At 45.6% G+C, this 16,345-nt stretch overlaps 1 protein-coding gene across 2 annotated transcripts in view; it reads left to right on the top strand.

Annotated features, from left to right (window-relative positions):
• Positions 1-16,345, top strand: part of LOC138567616 (chloride channel protein ClC-Kb-like) — a 422,777-nt gene that overhangs the window by 326,973 nt on the left and 79,459 nt on the right. For both annotated transcript variants that reach the window (XM_069646042.1, XM_069646032.1), the window contains exon 18: positions 2,723-2,787. In XM_069646042.1, the coding sequence (XP_069502143.1) occupies positions 2,723-2,787 (65 nt within the window). The remainder of the gene's footprint in view (positions 1-2,722; positions 2,788-16,345) is intronic.

Raw genomic sequence — 16,345 nt, 5'->3', positions numbered from 1 at the left:
ATAGCTTTGATATTCTTATTGGCTAATCTTTGCTTTAATTTGTGAGAAAAATGGGTACCTTTTATAAATTTTACAATATCTATTCTAGAGTGTCCTGACTGTCTGTCCTGATGTTGGAATATCTGTGGATATCCTGGGTGGCTTATTAGTCAATTTAATAGAGAATGTCTTTTCTTATATTTTTGGTTTTATTTCTCTTAAAGTGTAATTTTTATTATATATACTCCTAATCCTCTACACGTATCTCATAGTTGCATAGCTCATGAGGAGGCCACATTGCATTTTCTATCTTTCCAAAAATTTAAAATAAATAAAAGTCGACATTGTTCTGCCTGGTCATTTTTACTGTTAAGTCATTACTAATAAATTAAATGTAGCTCTTGCAGACTCTGCAACTATTGGAATTTGTGCTTGGTTCCAAGACCAATTCCTCAACACTGGAAGATGGCAATGACCCCTGATTTCAGTCACAGGCTCAGATGTACTGTCATTGGGGAAGCTAGTGGGAGTCCACACTCTGTTTTCTGGTGTTTGGCCACTATTTGAACATACACCTTGGCATGTGGTGAGACGAGGACCTGTCAGAGGGTCTGTTATTTTTTCAGTCCACCGCAGTGGACTGAAAAAATAACAGACCCTCTGACAGGTCCTCGTCTCACCACATGCCAAGGCAGTGCTCCAGATAAGATTTTGAAGTGGGAGTATTTTACTCCCTACTTTTTAAATTTGGGAGTAAAATGATTTTTTAGAGAGTACAAATGTAAGACCAATATACAATGGGAATATTTTATAAGTGAGGAGATTTTTTTAACTGGAAAATGGAAATGATTTTGTAATAATTATTCCTTTGCATCTACTTATTCATAGACATTTAAAAATATAGAAGTTTACTTCTTCCAATCAGGCAATAATAACAGTAGTTTCATCCTGTGGTACTATGTGCACTATTGCTCCAAACATATCCATGGAGCTGTGTGGGTGAAAGCAGGAGCACAAGGCCCTATGTGTCTGTTTTCCATTTTTTGTTGGGAGTATTTCTACTCCCAGTTTTAATTTTTTGGGAGTATTTGTCTATTTTTAGGGAGTAAAAGTGGCCAATACACCCCTTATCTGAGGGCTGCCCGCAGGCGTATAATATTTTCTCTGGCTTTGGGGCTACCTGGGGAGATGGAATGGCATGTTGTTAAAGCTTCTGTGTGCGCTAAAATTGTATTACTGCTAAATATAAAGGAAAAGCATGCACTATTGCCATGATGCCTATTTGTTTTGAGACATTGGGTTTCACCTGGGGCAAGTTCAGATACATGTCAGTTATTTTCTTCTGCCCTCTTGATTTTACTCATCTCGTGTCCTCTTGGAACTATTTATTAGCTTTTCTGTACAGCAGATCTTGACCATCTGAGGCAAACAGAAAAAATTAAGAGATTTAATGAACTTGCAATTGGAAGCTTTCACTAATGCTATGGGATTTAAAGAATAATATAAACCAGCGCATGTGCGACAGCCAATCTGGTTACTCCAAACCTGGGCTGCAACTGCCAATCCAAGCAACTGGCATTTTTCTACTTTCATCTCTGATCTATCCCCTTCCAATGTCCTCTCCATGTCCCTTGTTCTCATTCCCTAACATACCTTTTACTCCCTCTGTGATGCAAACCTGCGCAGCTCACCTGCACATGTCTTCTTTGTCTTCCACACCAGTACCGCCCACACGAGCCATGGAAATGGAAGAAGGACACCGCTCTGAACACCTGCTTCCATTTCCATGGCATCTTAGCTCCAGATGAGCCATGCACTCCCCTGATTTGTTTCTTTTTTCTGTTCACATTATTAGCACCTTGAGTGTGGACTGGAGTGCTAATAATAATAATACCTGTGGAGGCGGGTTGGATCATCCGGTAACCCATGGGCCTATAAACTTGGGGCACATGCTGTTACTGGCCAATCACCCTGCCATGGGTGGTATAATTGCATATATTTTGGCTTTAGAGAATCACAGTACTTTCTAGGTAAAGGCCTCTGTAACTGAACTACAATGGATCTACCTTCTCGGAAGATCTCACACAAGTTTTGTTCAAATTCTACAACTGATCTTCGTTCTTTTGGGTTTTTGTCTTCATGGAAACTAAAGCACGTTGCATGATGAATCCAGTATTGTGCAGGGTAAGATCTGTTACCAATAGGCCTGAAATGGGGGTCTGCTTGTGCACCTGCATTTAAATGTTTTACTGGTTTTGAGATTGCTGATTAGAACATTTAGATCTCAAAGCTAATTTCCATCAAAAGGTCTACAGTATGGATTGATTAAACATATCTACAGTACATTCCTAGCAATCTAAACCAGCCTTAATCTCTCATACATTATGATTTCAAGGGTCATCAATATGAAAAGAGAAATCTTCTATTAGAAGGAGGTTCATTAAGTCATAAAAGATTTCTTTAAAAAAACTGGACCTTGTTAACGAGGGTCGTAAGCCACATCATTTTAAAACATAGAGTTAAGATATTTATAGTGAGTTATGAAAATGCTTTATTGGGTACCTTGGCCACTTCTCTGCCTTTTTTCCGTTCTGTGTTATAAAAAGCAATGTTTTGCAGTTATTGCTCATTTTCTGGTATTCAACACTAAAAGCAAAGCTGTGTTGAAAACACGACTTTCCAAGCTGCGGGTCAGTTGTTTGCAGACATTGTTTCAAGGTACTGTCGCCTTCTGCCATTCCAGACAATCCCGAAATCACAGATGGAACATACAGTGCAGAGGACACCATCGTGAGTGAGAGTGACGCGGTGAGTAAAGGGGCTACATGTATTTGTAATTTGTACAGCAGGCCAGATGGTGTGTATGTATGTATGAATGTACTGGCATACATGACGAATGACCGTTTGCCATCTAAGAATTTTCTCTGTGATCTCATATCACATAACTGGTGATGACCCCTTTTGAGTGTGGTCTGATCAAGCTGCTTGCCATGTCATACTATCATGGAACAGGAATGCTCAACACCGAAAGATGTTGGGTGTTAGATTTGAGTCAAAAGAGGTGAATGATGGACTCATGGATTTGAGTGAATACTGTAATTTTCAAGAGTACATACACGCTTGGATATGAAGATGCTTAATGGAGACATAGAAAGATGGTGTGATTAGTCCAGGGTCACACTATATCAACTGATGATATTGACTTCACCTAATTATTCATGACCTCTTTTGTTGTGAGTTCTGGAAACAGTATATTAATATACCAGGTATACTAATCTAGTATGTAAAGATGTAGGTGCATTAGAGACTGATCCTGAATGAAGCCCTTTCTCATGCCTGTCTGGCTTTCCAGTGTGCCGTACCGCTCAGCCCCAGAGGAACCACCAGCTCGTATATCCATGCCATTCCAGAATTGATCTGCTTCTGGAAGAAGGATCTTGCAGGTCAAGGAAGCATGCCAGCCCTAGTTGTGACTGGCAATGTCCATACAGCACAAAGTCCACCTGGGAAAGAGTGCTACACGGCTTTCCAACATGTTTCCTTCCTGCATCACAGCATGAAACACTGCCATTTTGAACATGCAAACAAGTGATAAACCCAGCAATAGTGGAATCACCCAGTAGTTTGTTTCCTTTGTGACACAACTGTGCAAGCAGACACTCCCATTTACAGGATATTGGTGTACCTTGACCCTAAGAGTCCCTCAGGGATAAACAACAATCAGTATTTGTGTCTCTCATGAGGCATTTTGTGACCACATATCAAGGCAGAGGTAAGGGTAACCAGATAGGGAGAACACAGGGCCAGATTGAAAGGATGGGACCTTTGGTCTCAGTGTCCAAGCTCCAGGCAGCGGTGTTTCAGAGAGTTTTGGGTTGCTTAACCTTTAAGAAGCCTTGAAACACTTGTGTATAGGAGCGTTATAAATGCCATATCATATCATATCATATCAAGGTGGGGAGAGGATATTGATTCATGTTGAAAGAAGGAGATGCTGATGGAGTGTAATGTGTGGGTGTTGTGAGAAACCAAAGGTATCTCACCTGCTAGTCCCCGCGAATTTCTCTCTCAGGTGGCCAGGGCACGGCCATCACCTTTGTATCCAGACTCTAGGGGTGGACCAGTGCGGTAGGATCACCTGGGTGAGTGGTCTTCGGGAAGTGGGGGTGGCAGACCTAATGGCAAGAAACTGTATCCCTTCCCCTGTAACACCTTCACCCCATCCTACCAGGTAGGATACGTGGACCCTTCTCCAATACTTTCTCACTGACAGCCCGCTCTGGGAAAAAACAGACTCACACCCGAGCAGTGTGTCTGATATGCCCGCTACTATGGTCAGGTGAGGTCCGGCAATTACTGCCAATCACTCAAACCTGGCTTCCATTAAACTTCCCCACACGGATAAAGGGCGGAGCACGAGAGCAAACTCTGAGCGAGGCAAAGCTCACGAAGGAACATCAGTTTCGAGTAGGCAGCTGAACGAGCGAGGAAGACGCCAAACGAAGTAGGGTTTCGTAAGAAGGAAATTACCCTTGACCTTTCCCGCAAGACGCTGTTACTTTCAAGAAACCTTCGAGGTAGAAAGCGTAAGGCCAGGAAACCAGATTGAAGAATCCTGCATTGTGTGTCAAAAATACTGAGGGCCCTCCCGCGTAACTGACCAAGGCGGGGAAGAGCAGCAGCAGCCGCTGTGGTATCATCCTTAGCTTCAAGAACAAATAAGTGCCAGAGAGATCAACACAGCCGATGAGTTAGGGAGACCGATACAAGATCAGTCTGTGTTGTAGTCAAGGTTGCAAGCAGCAACAATGTATAAAGTGTGATGGAATACAATACTGTTAAACGCGTGGGATGAAAGCGCAAGTAAAGCTAGACTGCTGATGAATGTTTGAACTTGAGAAGGCACGATACGATACCGTTGACAGAAGGATACGGCACCATGAATGTGCTCAATCGAAGGTCTCTGTAAGGTATCCCGCCAAGAGAAATGAAAGTAGAAGATTGATTTGATTGTAGAAGATTGTGTGAAGTGAATTGAAGTGGTCCTGCGATGATTTAAGCAAAACCCATTGCACATTTGAAAGTCTTAGATTCCAATATCAAGATTATAAAATCCAAACCTGAACGAGGGAGATCATATCAAGAGGATCCGAGCCTGAATGAGGGAGACCAATTATGAACATTGTGGAAAAGGGGTCTGAACCCGAACTAGCGCGATCCGTGGTCTGAGCCCGAATGATGGAGACCAGTTGTGAACTTGTGAATCTGAGAACCCTGACAAAGGAAAGGAACCTTTGTGTTCTGTTTGTTACATCAGGCCCTCTGCAATAAGAGACGGTCATTGAGATAGAATTTGGCAGAATGCCCTTATGGCTATGTTTTGAACTGTTACCTCGTTGCCAAGAAGCCAGAGTGTGCGCAAAGCCAGGACATGCCAACTTGGCCTGTGCTGAAAACGTGGGGAAGAGAAACCAACTGCTCAACCGTCCTGACATATTATTTCTTGAACACTTTACTGTTGCATACACCATTGTCCCACACCCTTTTATATTTAGAAGAAACGATTGGAAATAGGTTTATTAGTATAGACCCTTTTATTTTAACAGAGACTCCACTAGGACTGTGGTATTATTATTTGATGATCGTATCTTGCGCCCATCCTTAGATTTAGGTTTAGATAGGTGTTCCACCAACCCATCTGAAGTTTAATAAACACCCTTGAACTGTGATCACTTGTGTATGTCTTCACTGTTTGATACCATGTCTTCCTTCTAGTGTGTAGGGAGGATGATTTTCTGTAGCCCATACTACCAATCAGACATGGAGTAATAACCCAATTCAAGATGCAGTGGAAAAGCCTGGGTATAGATTGGTTACAGGGCGTGAGGCAGTTTGTAATCCTGGAGAAAAGGCATTCTTTAACTACCTTTCATCAGATGCATTTGAAGACACTAGAAGATTTTAGTTTTGACTCTGACTTTGATTCCTGTAAAAAGGTTCATTGTGATATGAAGAATTGGATGTAGCGAGTTCTGTTTTTTTTATCCCATTCCCCTTTCTCTAAGAATCATTAGTGCAATTGTTTAAAGAGGCAGTTGCAGGTAGGACACCCACTGAGGATCTTTGGGGTTAGCAGCAGATCCTGTGAGATTTATTTTGAATGTTACGCTGTGTGATAAACCTGAGAGCATCCTCCCATCTGCTCCCCATGGATCCTCTTCTCAGGTGGCCTGGGGAAGGCCATTGCTTTTGGATCCTGACCCTGGGGATCACCTGGGTGGAGGGACCTTGGAGAGCGCAGAGAGGATGTCTACAGGTGAGACATGGTATCCCCCTTTCCCTTGTCAGAATGCACCCTACCCTCCCACTGCCTTTGTAGGTTATTATCAGTCTGCCCCTTTCACACACACCAACTGTCCCACATTCATATTCCTTTAAGACTAAGACAAGGAAGAAGCAGCTAGGAGTAATGCAGACTTCCATTGGGGCGCACGACTTTGGTACTGCAATGAGGACGAGGACTGCAAAGCATTACTACAATGGTCAGGAAAGTCCCACTAATGAGGCTAACTGTGGTCAGGCAAAGGAAATTACTGTGGGAACTTTTTGGATGATATCACTTAGTGTCCTTCACAACCTTTTTAATTGTAAGATTGCGCTGTCGCATTGGTGTGTCAGAGAACGGAGACTTTGAGTTCACCTACTCCGTTTGTTAGACTTGGAAAAAGAAGCTTTTAACACACCTTATTACTTATAACGCCGAAACACGTGTCACCTTCAAGTGCCACCATATTAAACTTAATACTCAGTAAACACATTGTGATTCAGCATCATTTGTTTTGGAGCAGTAATAAGGTGTGTTCAAAGCTTCTTTTTCTATGGTCCGGCAAAGGACTTTCACCTGCAGCCAACTGATATACTACAGGTGCATAAAAGAAGAGAGAGGCGAGGAAAAAGGAGAAACCCACCTGGGAACGTGGACACGGCAAACTGACGTGGAGCAGACTGGAGAGGGGCCGGTGAAAAGGACGCCGAGCACTGAAGAAGAGCAAGAAGGCCGCCGAGCCCAGAACGGGCCAGGACAAGGTTGCGAGTCCTGTAGATCCCTGCACTGTGTCTCCTCAGCCGGAGCTGTGGGACACAGAAAACCAGGATGTTGCAGACTGCAGCAGCAGGTTTCGGACGGGGCGAGCGCTGCTCGCCGGAGCTCCCGCAAGTGAAGGTGAAGCGAGAGGAAGCCGGTGTAGAAAGCGAAGGCATCCGGGAGCACGGGCACAGACCGGTGAGTGAAATAGAGGGAACACTCAAGCAGGGGCACTCCAGGGGCTTCACATGGGCAGAGGAAGATGCTGCTTGTGTAATGAATGGGTCTGGAGACCAAATAGACGATTATTGAATACAGAACAATCTGTAGTGTACTGTATAAGTTATTGAATACTGAACTAAAGGAAAGATATGCAAAGTACATGGAAAATACTGCATGCGTGAAAACAAAGTAATGTGCACGTATGAACACAGTGAAAATCAGTAATAAGCATTGATGGACAATGTGAAAGTATGAGCCAAGTGAAAGCCAGTAATGAAGGCTTGTGAAGCAGGTGAAAAGAAAATTATAAGAAGCAACTGAAAAGCACTATTGGATAGTTGGAAAGCAAGGTGGAGACAAGGAATAAACACCACAAAGTGAACTGTGTGAAAGTCACATTGTGGCAGAGTCAAGAGACTGCCAAGGAGAGGTATACAACTGAAAGTGGACTAATAACACATGTGTAGAGAGAAAGACTGTTTTGGTGAGGAAGTCCATTGAGAAACGCTGAATATAACAAAGTGCCAAGGATTATCGGTTGCGTGACTTGTAATGGGTGAACCATGTGGTCCGACAACTGCACCTTAACCGAGTAACCCCTGCTTGGAGTGAACCAAGGAAAGTCAAGATACTAAAGCTGTTGTGACTAACAAGTGTTGAAGTGATTACAGAAAGGAGCAAAATATGTGAACTGTTGAAAAGCCTGAAAGGTTACAAAGTTGGTTTAGAGTCAAGAGAAGATAATTGAACTGACCGTGTTTTTGAAGCTAGAAGAGCTGTCTTCTTGGGGAAGGGAACCCAGAGACTTTGTGAATTGTATTGAACTTGTTGAAAGGAATCCTGAAGCCTTATTTTAGAACTGTGTTGAACTTGGGGAAGGGAACCCCGAGGTCTTTTTGTGGAACTGTTTTGACTTGGGGATGGGGAGATGAAACGCAAGCCAAGAGCTGGAAGAAGCTCAGAACTGTATTTTGAGCACTGTTGCTTTAGTTGCTGACATGCCTACACATTGTATGTGTATCTTTAGTTGTGAGGGCAAGTATGTTTTGGACACAGACGGAAGACAGACTTTTCAGTTGAACTTAAAGACAGACTATCCTTTGCTTCTTTAGGTAGGGAAATCCCACCATAGCATAAAAATAAATAATTTGTATTTTAGAAATGTGGATCTGTTGTCCATGTCTTACTTCATGATGATCTTTACAACTGCTGGACAGTACCACAATGGGTGCAATAGTCGGTTGCTTTATAGTTTCTAGATGTTTTCACTGATTACTGTCTGCTTAGCTGTCATTCAAGATGAGATTCCTCAGGAACTAATGCTGGCTCAGAGACCCCCATCAGCCTCCATGTGTGCAACACTCTAAACCTTCTCCCACAGAAGTGTTCCCAATAGCCTCTCTGTGAAAGTTGAATTTGAAGAGTGCCCAATAGCTGCTCATTGAAAGTTTAATTTAGAAGTACAGTCGAATTTAGAAGTGTACCCAATAGCATCTCTGCGAAAGTTGAATCTAGAAGTGTGCCCAATAGCCTCTCTGTGGAAAGTTGAATTTGAAGAGTGCCCAATAGCCGCTCATTGAAAGTTTAATTTAGAAGTACATTCAGAAGTTGAATTTAGAAGTGTACCCAATAGCATCTCTGCGAAAGTTGAATCTAGAAGTGTGCCCAATAGCCTCTCTGTGGAAAGTTGAATTTAGAAGTGTGCTCAATAGCCTCTGTGTGAAAGTTGAATTTAAGAAGTGTGCCCAATAGACTTTCTGTGAATGTTGAATTATGAAGTGTGCCCAATATCCTAATAGTCTAATACCGTGCCGGTTGAACCGACTAATCTCCATAGTAACCTCTCTGTGCAAAGTTGATTTAGATTCATGCCTAATGCCCTCCCTGTATAGAGTTGAATTGAGAGAAGTGCGCCTATTAGCGTGCCCTAATTGAACTGACTAGTGTCCAGAATAGTCTCTCTGCGCTTAGTTCAATTTAGAAGTGTACACGACACCATTAGTATGCCTAATAGTATATCTGTGTAATGTAGAATCTAGAACTGTGCTTAATAATCTAATATCCGCTCAATACAAAAATTGAATCTAGAGGTAGACCTATTATCATCTTTGTGTACAGTTGAACTTAGAAGTGTACATAATAGTACCTAATAGCCTAATATCATCTCTGTGTACAATTGAATCTAGAAGTGCACCTAATAGCCTAATATCATCTCTGTGTACAATTGCATCTAGAAGTGCACCTAATAGTCTAGTATCATCTCTGTGCAAATTGAACTTGGAAGTGCGTCAAAAGGCTGCCCCCAATAAATTTAGATCTACAATTAAAAAGCCCTCCTAAATCCACCTAAAAGCTTGTACCAAGCATGAGTGCACACAGTCCACCAAAGTTTGTTGGAAACGACCACTGTGGACCGCCCCCACTCCCCGATCAGCCTGCCCTCCCGTCCCCTCCTTCCCAAATCACCCCACCCCCCTTCGCACTCCCTACCATTCCCCTCTCCAAACACCAAGCCAGAGAGGCTCGATGGCGATCCAACCACCCTAAAACCATTCCTCCCCTGAACCCCACCACCGACCAGCCAACGTTAACCATGCCCGCTCCCCTCACTATCATACCTGGCACACCCCACCCTGCAATCATCCCCCCCGCCTTGCCCTCAAACCCCTGCCACCTGCCCCCCTGACCACACCCTTTCCCCTCCCTAAAATCTGCACGCCTAGCCCTAGCAAGAACCGAAGCCGCATCCCTCTCCCCCTCTGACCCCCGTACCCTCTCTCACACTCCAATCGCAACAAAGAAACTAAAGAGGAAACGTATCTGGTCCCCCTCAATCGCTCAGCACTCTTCGCCTCCCCTGTCTCGACCCACCACCTCATTCCCCCACTCACCTCCTTCCCCCGTGGCTTCACCCTCCCTGAAACCCCTCTCCCTCGATTTCTCATCAACTGCAACTGAAACTCCTAACCGCCCACACCCCCCTTCAAATCCGCTGAGCCAGACCGGATCATCCTAACACACGCAGCAACCCAATCCCGCCAGAGGCCCGCCAATACTTCTGCTCGCCCACTATTCCCATCGATCATCACCCACCCTAGCCCTCACCCTCTCCAGCTTCCAGTCTCTCCACCACCACCCCCTTCCGCTCCAGCTCCGGACCAACCTCGCCTGCCGATGTGAACTGCCTCCTATTTAATGCCCGATCTGTAGCAAAAAACAGGCACTGCATCTTTGACCTCCTCGCCTCCGACAAACCAGACCTGGTTTTCATCACCGAAACTTGGTTCTCTGACGACTTCACCCCAATCGCTAATGAAGCCTTCCCCCCTGCCTACTCTCTCATCCCACTGAACCGTCCCCCCAGAGGAGGGGGAGTAGCATTCGTCTTCAAGTCTCTCTTCCATGCCTCAATCATCGACAACCAACCTTCCATTCCTTCCTGCGAATCTCTCCTTGTTAAACTATCCCTCTCCCCGTCACTCTCACACAGCTGCCTATTAATCTACAGGCCCCCTGGCTACAATAGACAATTCGCAAACAACCTCTGTGACTCGATTGCCACCCTTCAACTAAACCATCCCAACCTCACCCTTCTTGGAGACTTCAACGTATGGCTCGACATCCCCACCAACCCTATGACACACTCTGTTGACGGTTTAGACGCAATTAACCTCCAACCCCACATAAAGGGCCCGACTCACTATAAAGGACAAACTCTTGATGCCATCTTTAGCTCCAACACCCGGATTCATTTAATCCTCCCCACCCCTATCATCTGGTCCGATCACTTCATTCTCTCGTTCGCCATTCGCTACCTGACCCCCTTCCCGTACTCGAATCTGAACCTCTGAATCTACGCAAATGCTGGAATAAACAAATTATCGTCCCGGACCTAGCCGACATGCTCCTCCAGTCTCCACCACCTACCTGCCAACTCAATAAACAACTAACCGCTGACGCCTTTGACTCATGGCTCAACGCATCTCTGACGCGGCTCACACCCCCTTGCAAACCATCAATCCGCCGTGGCCTCTTCCCCAAATGGTTCACTCCTGAGTTGAAGACCACTAAACAACTATATAAATACCTAGAACGCAAATGGCAGAAAGACAAAACCAAGGAGAGCAGGGCCACCTTGACCCGACCCCTCTATAAGTACAAGGACGAAATCCGGAAAGCAAAAAAAGCCCACTACAACTCCCGAATCCTAAACTGCAAAAACCCAAGCAAAGAACTCCACAAAATCATCTCTGAATTCACCAAACCGGCTTGCACCACGACCGTCCCGACCCCCTCACAATCACTGTGCGACTCACTCTCCCTCCACTTTTACAAAACGGCTCTCAAAAGAACAAAAACTCTAGCCACCAAACTGGCTCTCTTACATCCACCAAGCAATACTCCCCCCATATCGGCCAGCCCACCAGCTGCGACCACTACGCAACCAACGTTCGAATCCTTTAGTGCAATATCACCAGAGCAATTTCTCAAACTCCAATCTGCCCGCAAACCATCTGGCTCTCCGCTGGACACTTGCCCGGCCACAACCCTCAAAGAGATTTTCGCTTCCACCTGTGCAGGAGAACACGCATGATCCATCATAAATGCCTCCCTTTCCTCTGGTATCTTTCTGGATGCATTCAAAACGGTTCATGTCAACCCGCTAATTAAAAAACCTTCTCTTGACCCTCTTGAGCCCAAAAACTACCACCCCATCTCAAACACCAGATTCCTTGCCAAACTCATTGACCGAACCGCCTACTCCCAACTAAATGCCTTTGTCGAAGCCAACAATCTCCTAGACCCCGCACAATCAGGTTTCAGAGCCCGTCACGGAACTGAAACCACCCTAACCTCAATCTGGGATGACCTTAAAATGACAGCAGACGCCGCGGGATGCGCCGCTCTAATCCTTCTTGACCTATCTGCCGCCTTTGACACAATCAATCACTCAATTCTCCTAGACCGCCTCCACTCCCTAGGAATTAGTGGAACCGCTCTTAAATGGATAGCCTCATTCCTCATAGATAGGTACCAAATAACGATACTCTCCACCTATACCTCCTAAGCCCGACCAGTCGACACGGGAGTCCCACAAGGAGCATGCCTATCCGCCCTCTTATTCAATCTCTACCTGATCACCCTCCCACCAATAATTCTTTCACACAACATCCTGTGTTACAACTACACTGACGACACTCAACTAATTCTAAAACTAATGAACTCAAAACCCAACTCCCGACCTGACCTGGCCTCCTGCCTCCTCGACATAGAACTCTGGATGACCCAAAGCCACCTCCTGTTAAACCCCTCCAAAACGGAAATCATGGTATGTGGCAACTCCAAACTTCTTCCGCACCCACTACCCTGGCCACCCACCATGGGCAACTCACCAAGCCCCTGCAACTCAGTGAAAAATCTTGGATGCACCCTTGACTCTGACCTAACACTCTCGCGCCAAGTCAACAACGTCTCAAAGTCCTGCCACTACCACCTTAAAACCCTTAGGCGCATCTTTCCATATCTCTCCTTTCCCAACAGACTCTCTGCGGTCCAATCAATCGTTATATCAAGACTGGACTACGAAAACCCCCTATACCTCGGAGTCCACGCGTACCGCCTGAATAAACTCCAAAGGGCTCAAAACGCGGCAGCCAAAATGCTAGTTGCACTCGGCCCAAGAGACCACATCTCCCCAGCCCTTAAGATGCCTCACTGGCTTCCAGTAGCCCGAAGGGTGACTTTCAAAACCTTATGCATCACCCATCGAGCACTGCATAAAACCGGACCTCAATATCTTCAAGACAAGCTAAAACCCTATCACCCTCCACGCACCCTAAGATCAAGCTCAGCCGGCCTCCTAGTCATACCTAAAACAAACTCAGCCAGGTTCGGTGGATCATCATTCTCAGCATTGGCCCCCATCCTGTGGAACTCGCTCCCACCCCACATCCGCCTAACTGAGGATTTAATGTCTTTCCGCAAACTGCTGAAAACCAGGCTCTTCCCCTAAAAGCAACCGGTACCAAAACTAACCCAAACAGACTAACTGCATCGCTTTGACACCAATCCAACAAACTACCTGATGCGAGAAATTGACAGCCAATAACCCCAAATATAAACTAGAAGGACAAACAGAATTAAACGAGTAATGAATAAATCATAGGGAAGCAGTAAAGAGATTTAAACTGCAGAAATGGACATAATGTATGAGGAGCGAACTAAGTGAATGGCGTAGATGAAATAGTTAGAATGGATGAAGCTTGTGGAACAGATGAATGCGCTGAGTGGAAGAATGCATGAGTGGAAGAACAGATGACTATATTGATCGAATGAGTATGTAAATCGAATGAGTATGTAGATCGGATGAGTGTATAGAATGGATGAACATATCAAGCGGATGAGTGTGCAGAGCGGTTGCGTGTGTAGAGCGGACGAGCGTGTAAAGTGGATGAGTGTGTACATACAGAGAAGCGAGTAGAACGCATGAGTACGTAGGACAGATGAATGTACAGAACGGATGAACGTAAACCTGATGAGTGGGTAGAGCGGACGAGTATGTAGAGCAGATGAGTATGTAGAGCGGATGAGTATGTAGAGCGGATGAGTAAGTAGAGCGGATGAGTGTGGATAGCAGATGAGTACGGAAGTGCGGAGAGTGTGTGGATCGCTGGAGCAGATGAATGTACAGACTTGGCGAATGAGTGTATGAAGCGGATGAGTGTATAGAACGGATGAGTGACAGAGCGGATGAGTGTACAGAGCAGATAAGTGTACAGAGCGGATGAGTATACAGAGCGGATGAATGTACAGAGCGGATGAGTGTACAGAGCAGATGAGTGTAGAGAGCTGATAAATATGTAGAACAGGATTACTGCGTATTAGCGAATGACTTTATAGGGCTGATGAGCGCATATTGAGTACATAGAACGGATGAGTGCAGGGAGCAGATGAGTACGGGGAGCGGATGAGTGAGGCAAGCGGATGAATGAGGCGAGCGGACGAGTGCTGGGAGCGGACGCATACGGGGAGCGGATGTGTGCGGGGAGCAGACGAGTGCGGGGACCGGAGGAGTTTATAGAGGGGACGAGCGCGTAGAGGGGACGAGCGCGTGGAGGGGACGAATGCGTAAAGGGGATGTGTGCGTAGAAGGGATGAGTGATTAGAGGGGATGAGTGCATAGAGGGGATGAGTGGGTAGAGGGGATGAGTGCGTAGAGGGGATGAGTGCGTAGAGAGGAGGAGTGTGTAGAGGGGAGGAGTGCGTAGAGGTGAGGAGTGCATAGAGGGAAGAGTGCGTAGAGGGGACGAGTGCGTAGAGCGGATTAGTGAGAAAAACAGGTGAATGCATAGTGCGTGTGAAGGCATAAAACGAACGAGTGCCTAGAGCAAATGAGTGCCAAGAGCAGAGTGAACGAATGCCTAGAAGGAACAGTCATGCTGCGTAGAGCGGACGAGTTGCGTAGAGCCGATGAGTATGTAGAACGAGTGAGTGCAGAGTGCATGCAGTATGGTGAGTGCGTAGAATGAATAAGTACGTAGAGCTTCTGAATGCATAGAGCGGACGGTGTAGATGGAAGTGTGTAGATGGATTCTATATTGATAGAACAAATGATATATGTGAATGGAATTGATCACATACATGGATGGAACGCATGCCGGACTTGGATGGAACGGGTGACGTACGTTGATGGAACGGCTGACATATGCGGATAGAACGGGTGCCGTATAAAACAACTTAGAATACACAGAATGGTACGGATGAAATATGTGGATGGAGTACATAAAACAACTTAGAATACGCGAAACGGATTGGAGTAAATAGAGCGGTTTTGAGTGCGAATGGCGGACAGGAGTCTGAGTGGCGGACAGGAGTGCGAGTGGCGGACAGGAGTACATGCATGAGGCCGACAGGAATGCATGCATGAGGCTGACATGAATGCATGCATGAAGCAGACAGGAGTGCATGCGTGGGGCAGACAGGAATGCATACGCGGGGCAGACAAGAGTGCATGCATGGAGCAGTCTAGAGTGTGTGGGGTGGACTGGAGCGCACGGAGCGGACTGGAGTGCATGAGTGCGTCGAGCAGACCGGAGTGTGTGGAGCAGACTGCGGTGCATGGAATTAATAAGAGTGCATGGAATGGACTAGAGCGCATAGAATTGCGTGACGTACATAGTATGGTTTGGAATGCAGGGAACGTTTGAAAGAGCATATAACCATCATATAACACCACCACGCTTACTCTCTTCTTTACACCACCACTCAACTAGAACACAGAGATACTATGACACCATTCGTATAACTGTTCTCATACCAACATCCGCCGCTCACTCCCCATCACTCTAAGTAAGCACTGCTGGTTACACCCCCCCCAGCCAGGCGTTCTCCTCAGGCCTAACGCAGCCACATTTTGTCTGGATGAATCCTGCCAGAACGAACACATACTCCTGATCTCTCAACCACCACACCTACTGCTAAGAAGCAGCTATTACACGAATACCGCACCAGCTGCACACATACCCGGTGCTCACATGCACCTTTGACTCTCTCTACTGACCTGATCTTCGGTTCCCAAAGGCGTTCAACCTACCAGCGCCTTCAGACTATACCAATGGTATATAAGGCGCTATATAAATGCAAAATAACATAACGTAACATAACACACTCGGAACACCCTTAGGTCCAGACAAACTCAATTGTGGGAAGTTTCAAATCCTCACAGACCCCGTGTAGAAGTAATGCCTGCTGCCTATGTATTTCTTCCAAGATACCCACAGAACTTCACTGGTGGGGAAGGGGAAATGGGTAAAACAAAAAAAAGACTTTCAACTACTTATTGTCTTCTACTGGATAATATATGTTCAGTGAGAGAAGGGAAGCAGGTGGTGAGATAAGAAGAAAACTGGTTATAGTCTAGTCTCTCTTGAGTCCTGTGGCGACAAGGAATGAAGAGACTGAACAAGTGGTGTCATGGTGATTGGTATAGACTTTTATTTAACAAAAGACAAACCTATCTGTCCTTAACTCAAATGGGGTTTCCCTACCTAAACTAAAGAA

Source organism: Ambystoma mexicanum, chromosome 1p (genome assembly GCF_040938575.1).
Source record: "Ambystoma mexicanum isolate Mex_15411 chromosome 1p, UKY_AmexF1_1, whole genome shotgun sequence".
NCBI lineage: Eukaryota > Metazoa > Chordata > Amphibia > Caudata > Ambystomatidae > Ambystoma > Ambystoma mexicanum.
Note: the sequence above shows the minus strand (reverse complement) of the source record. Positions and strands in the feature narration are given on the sequence as shown.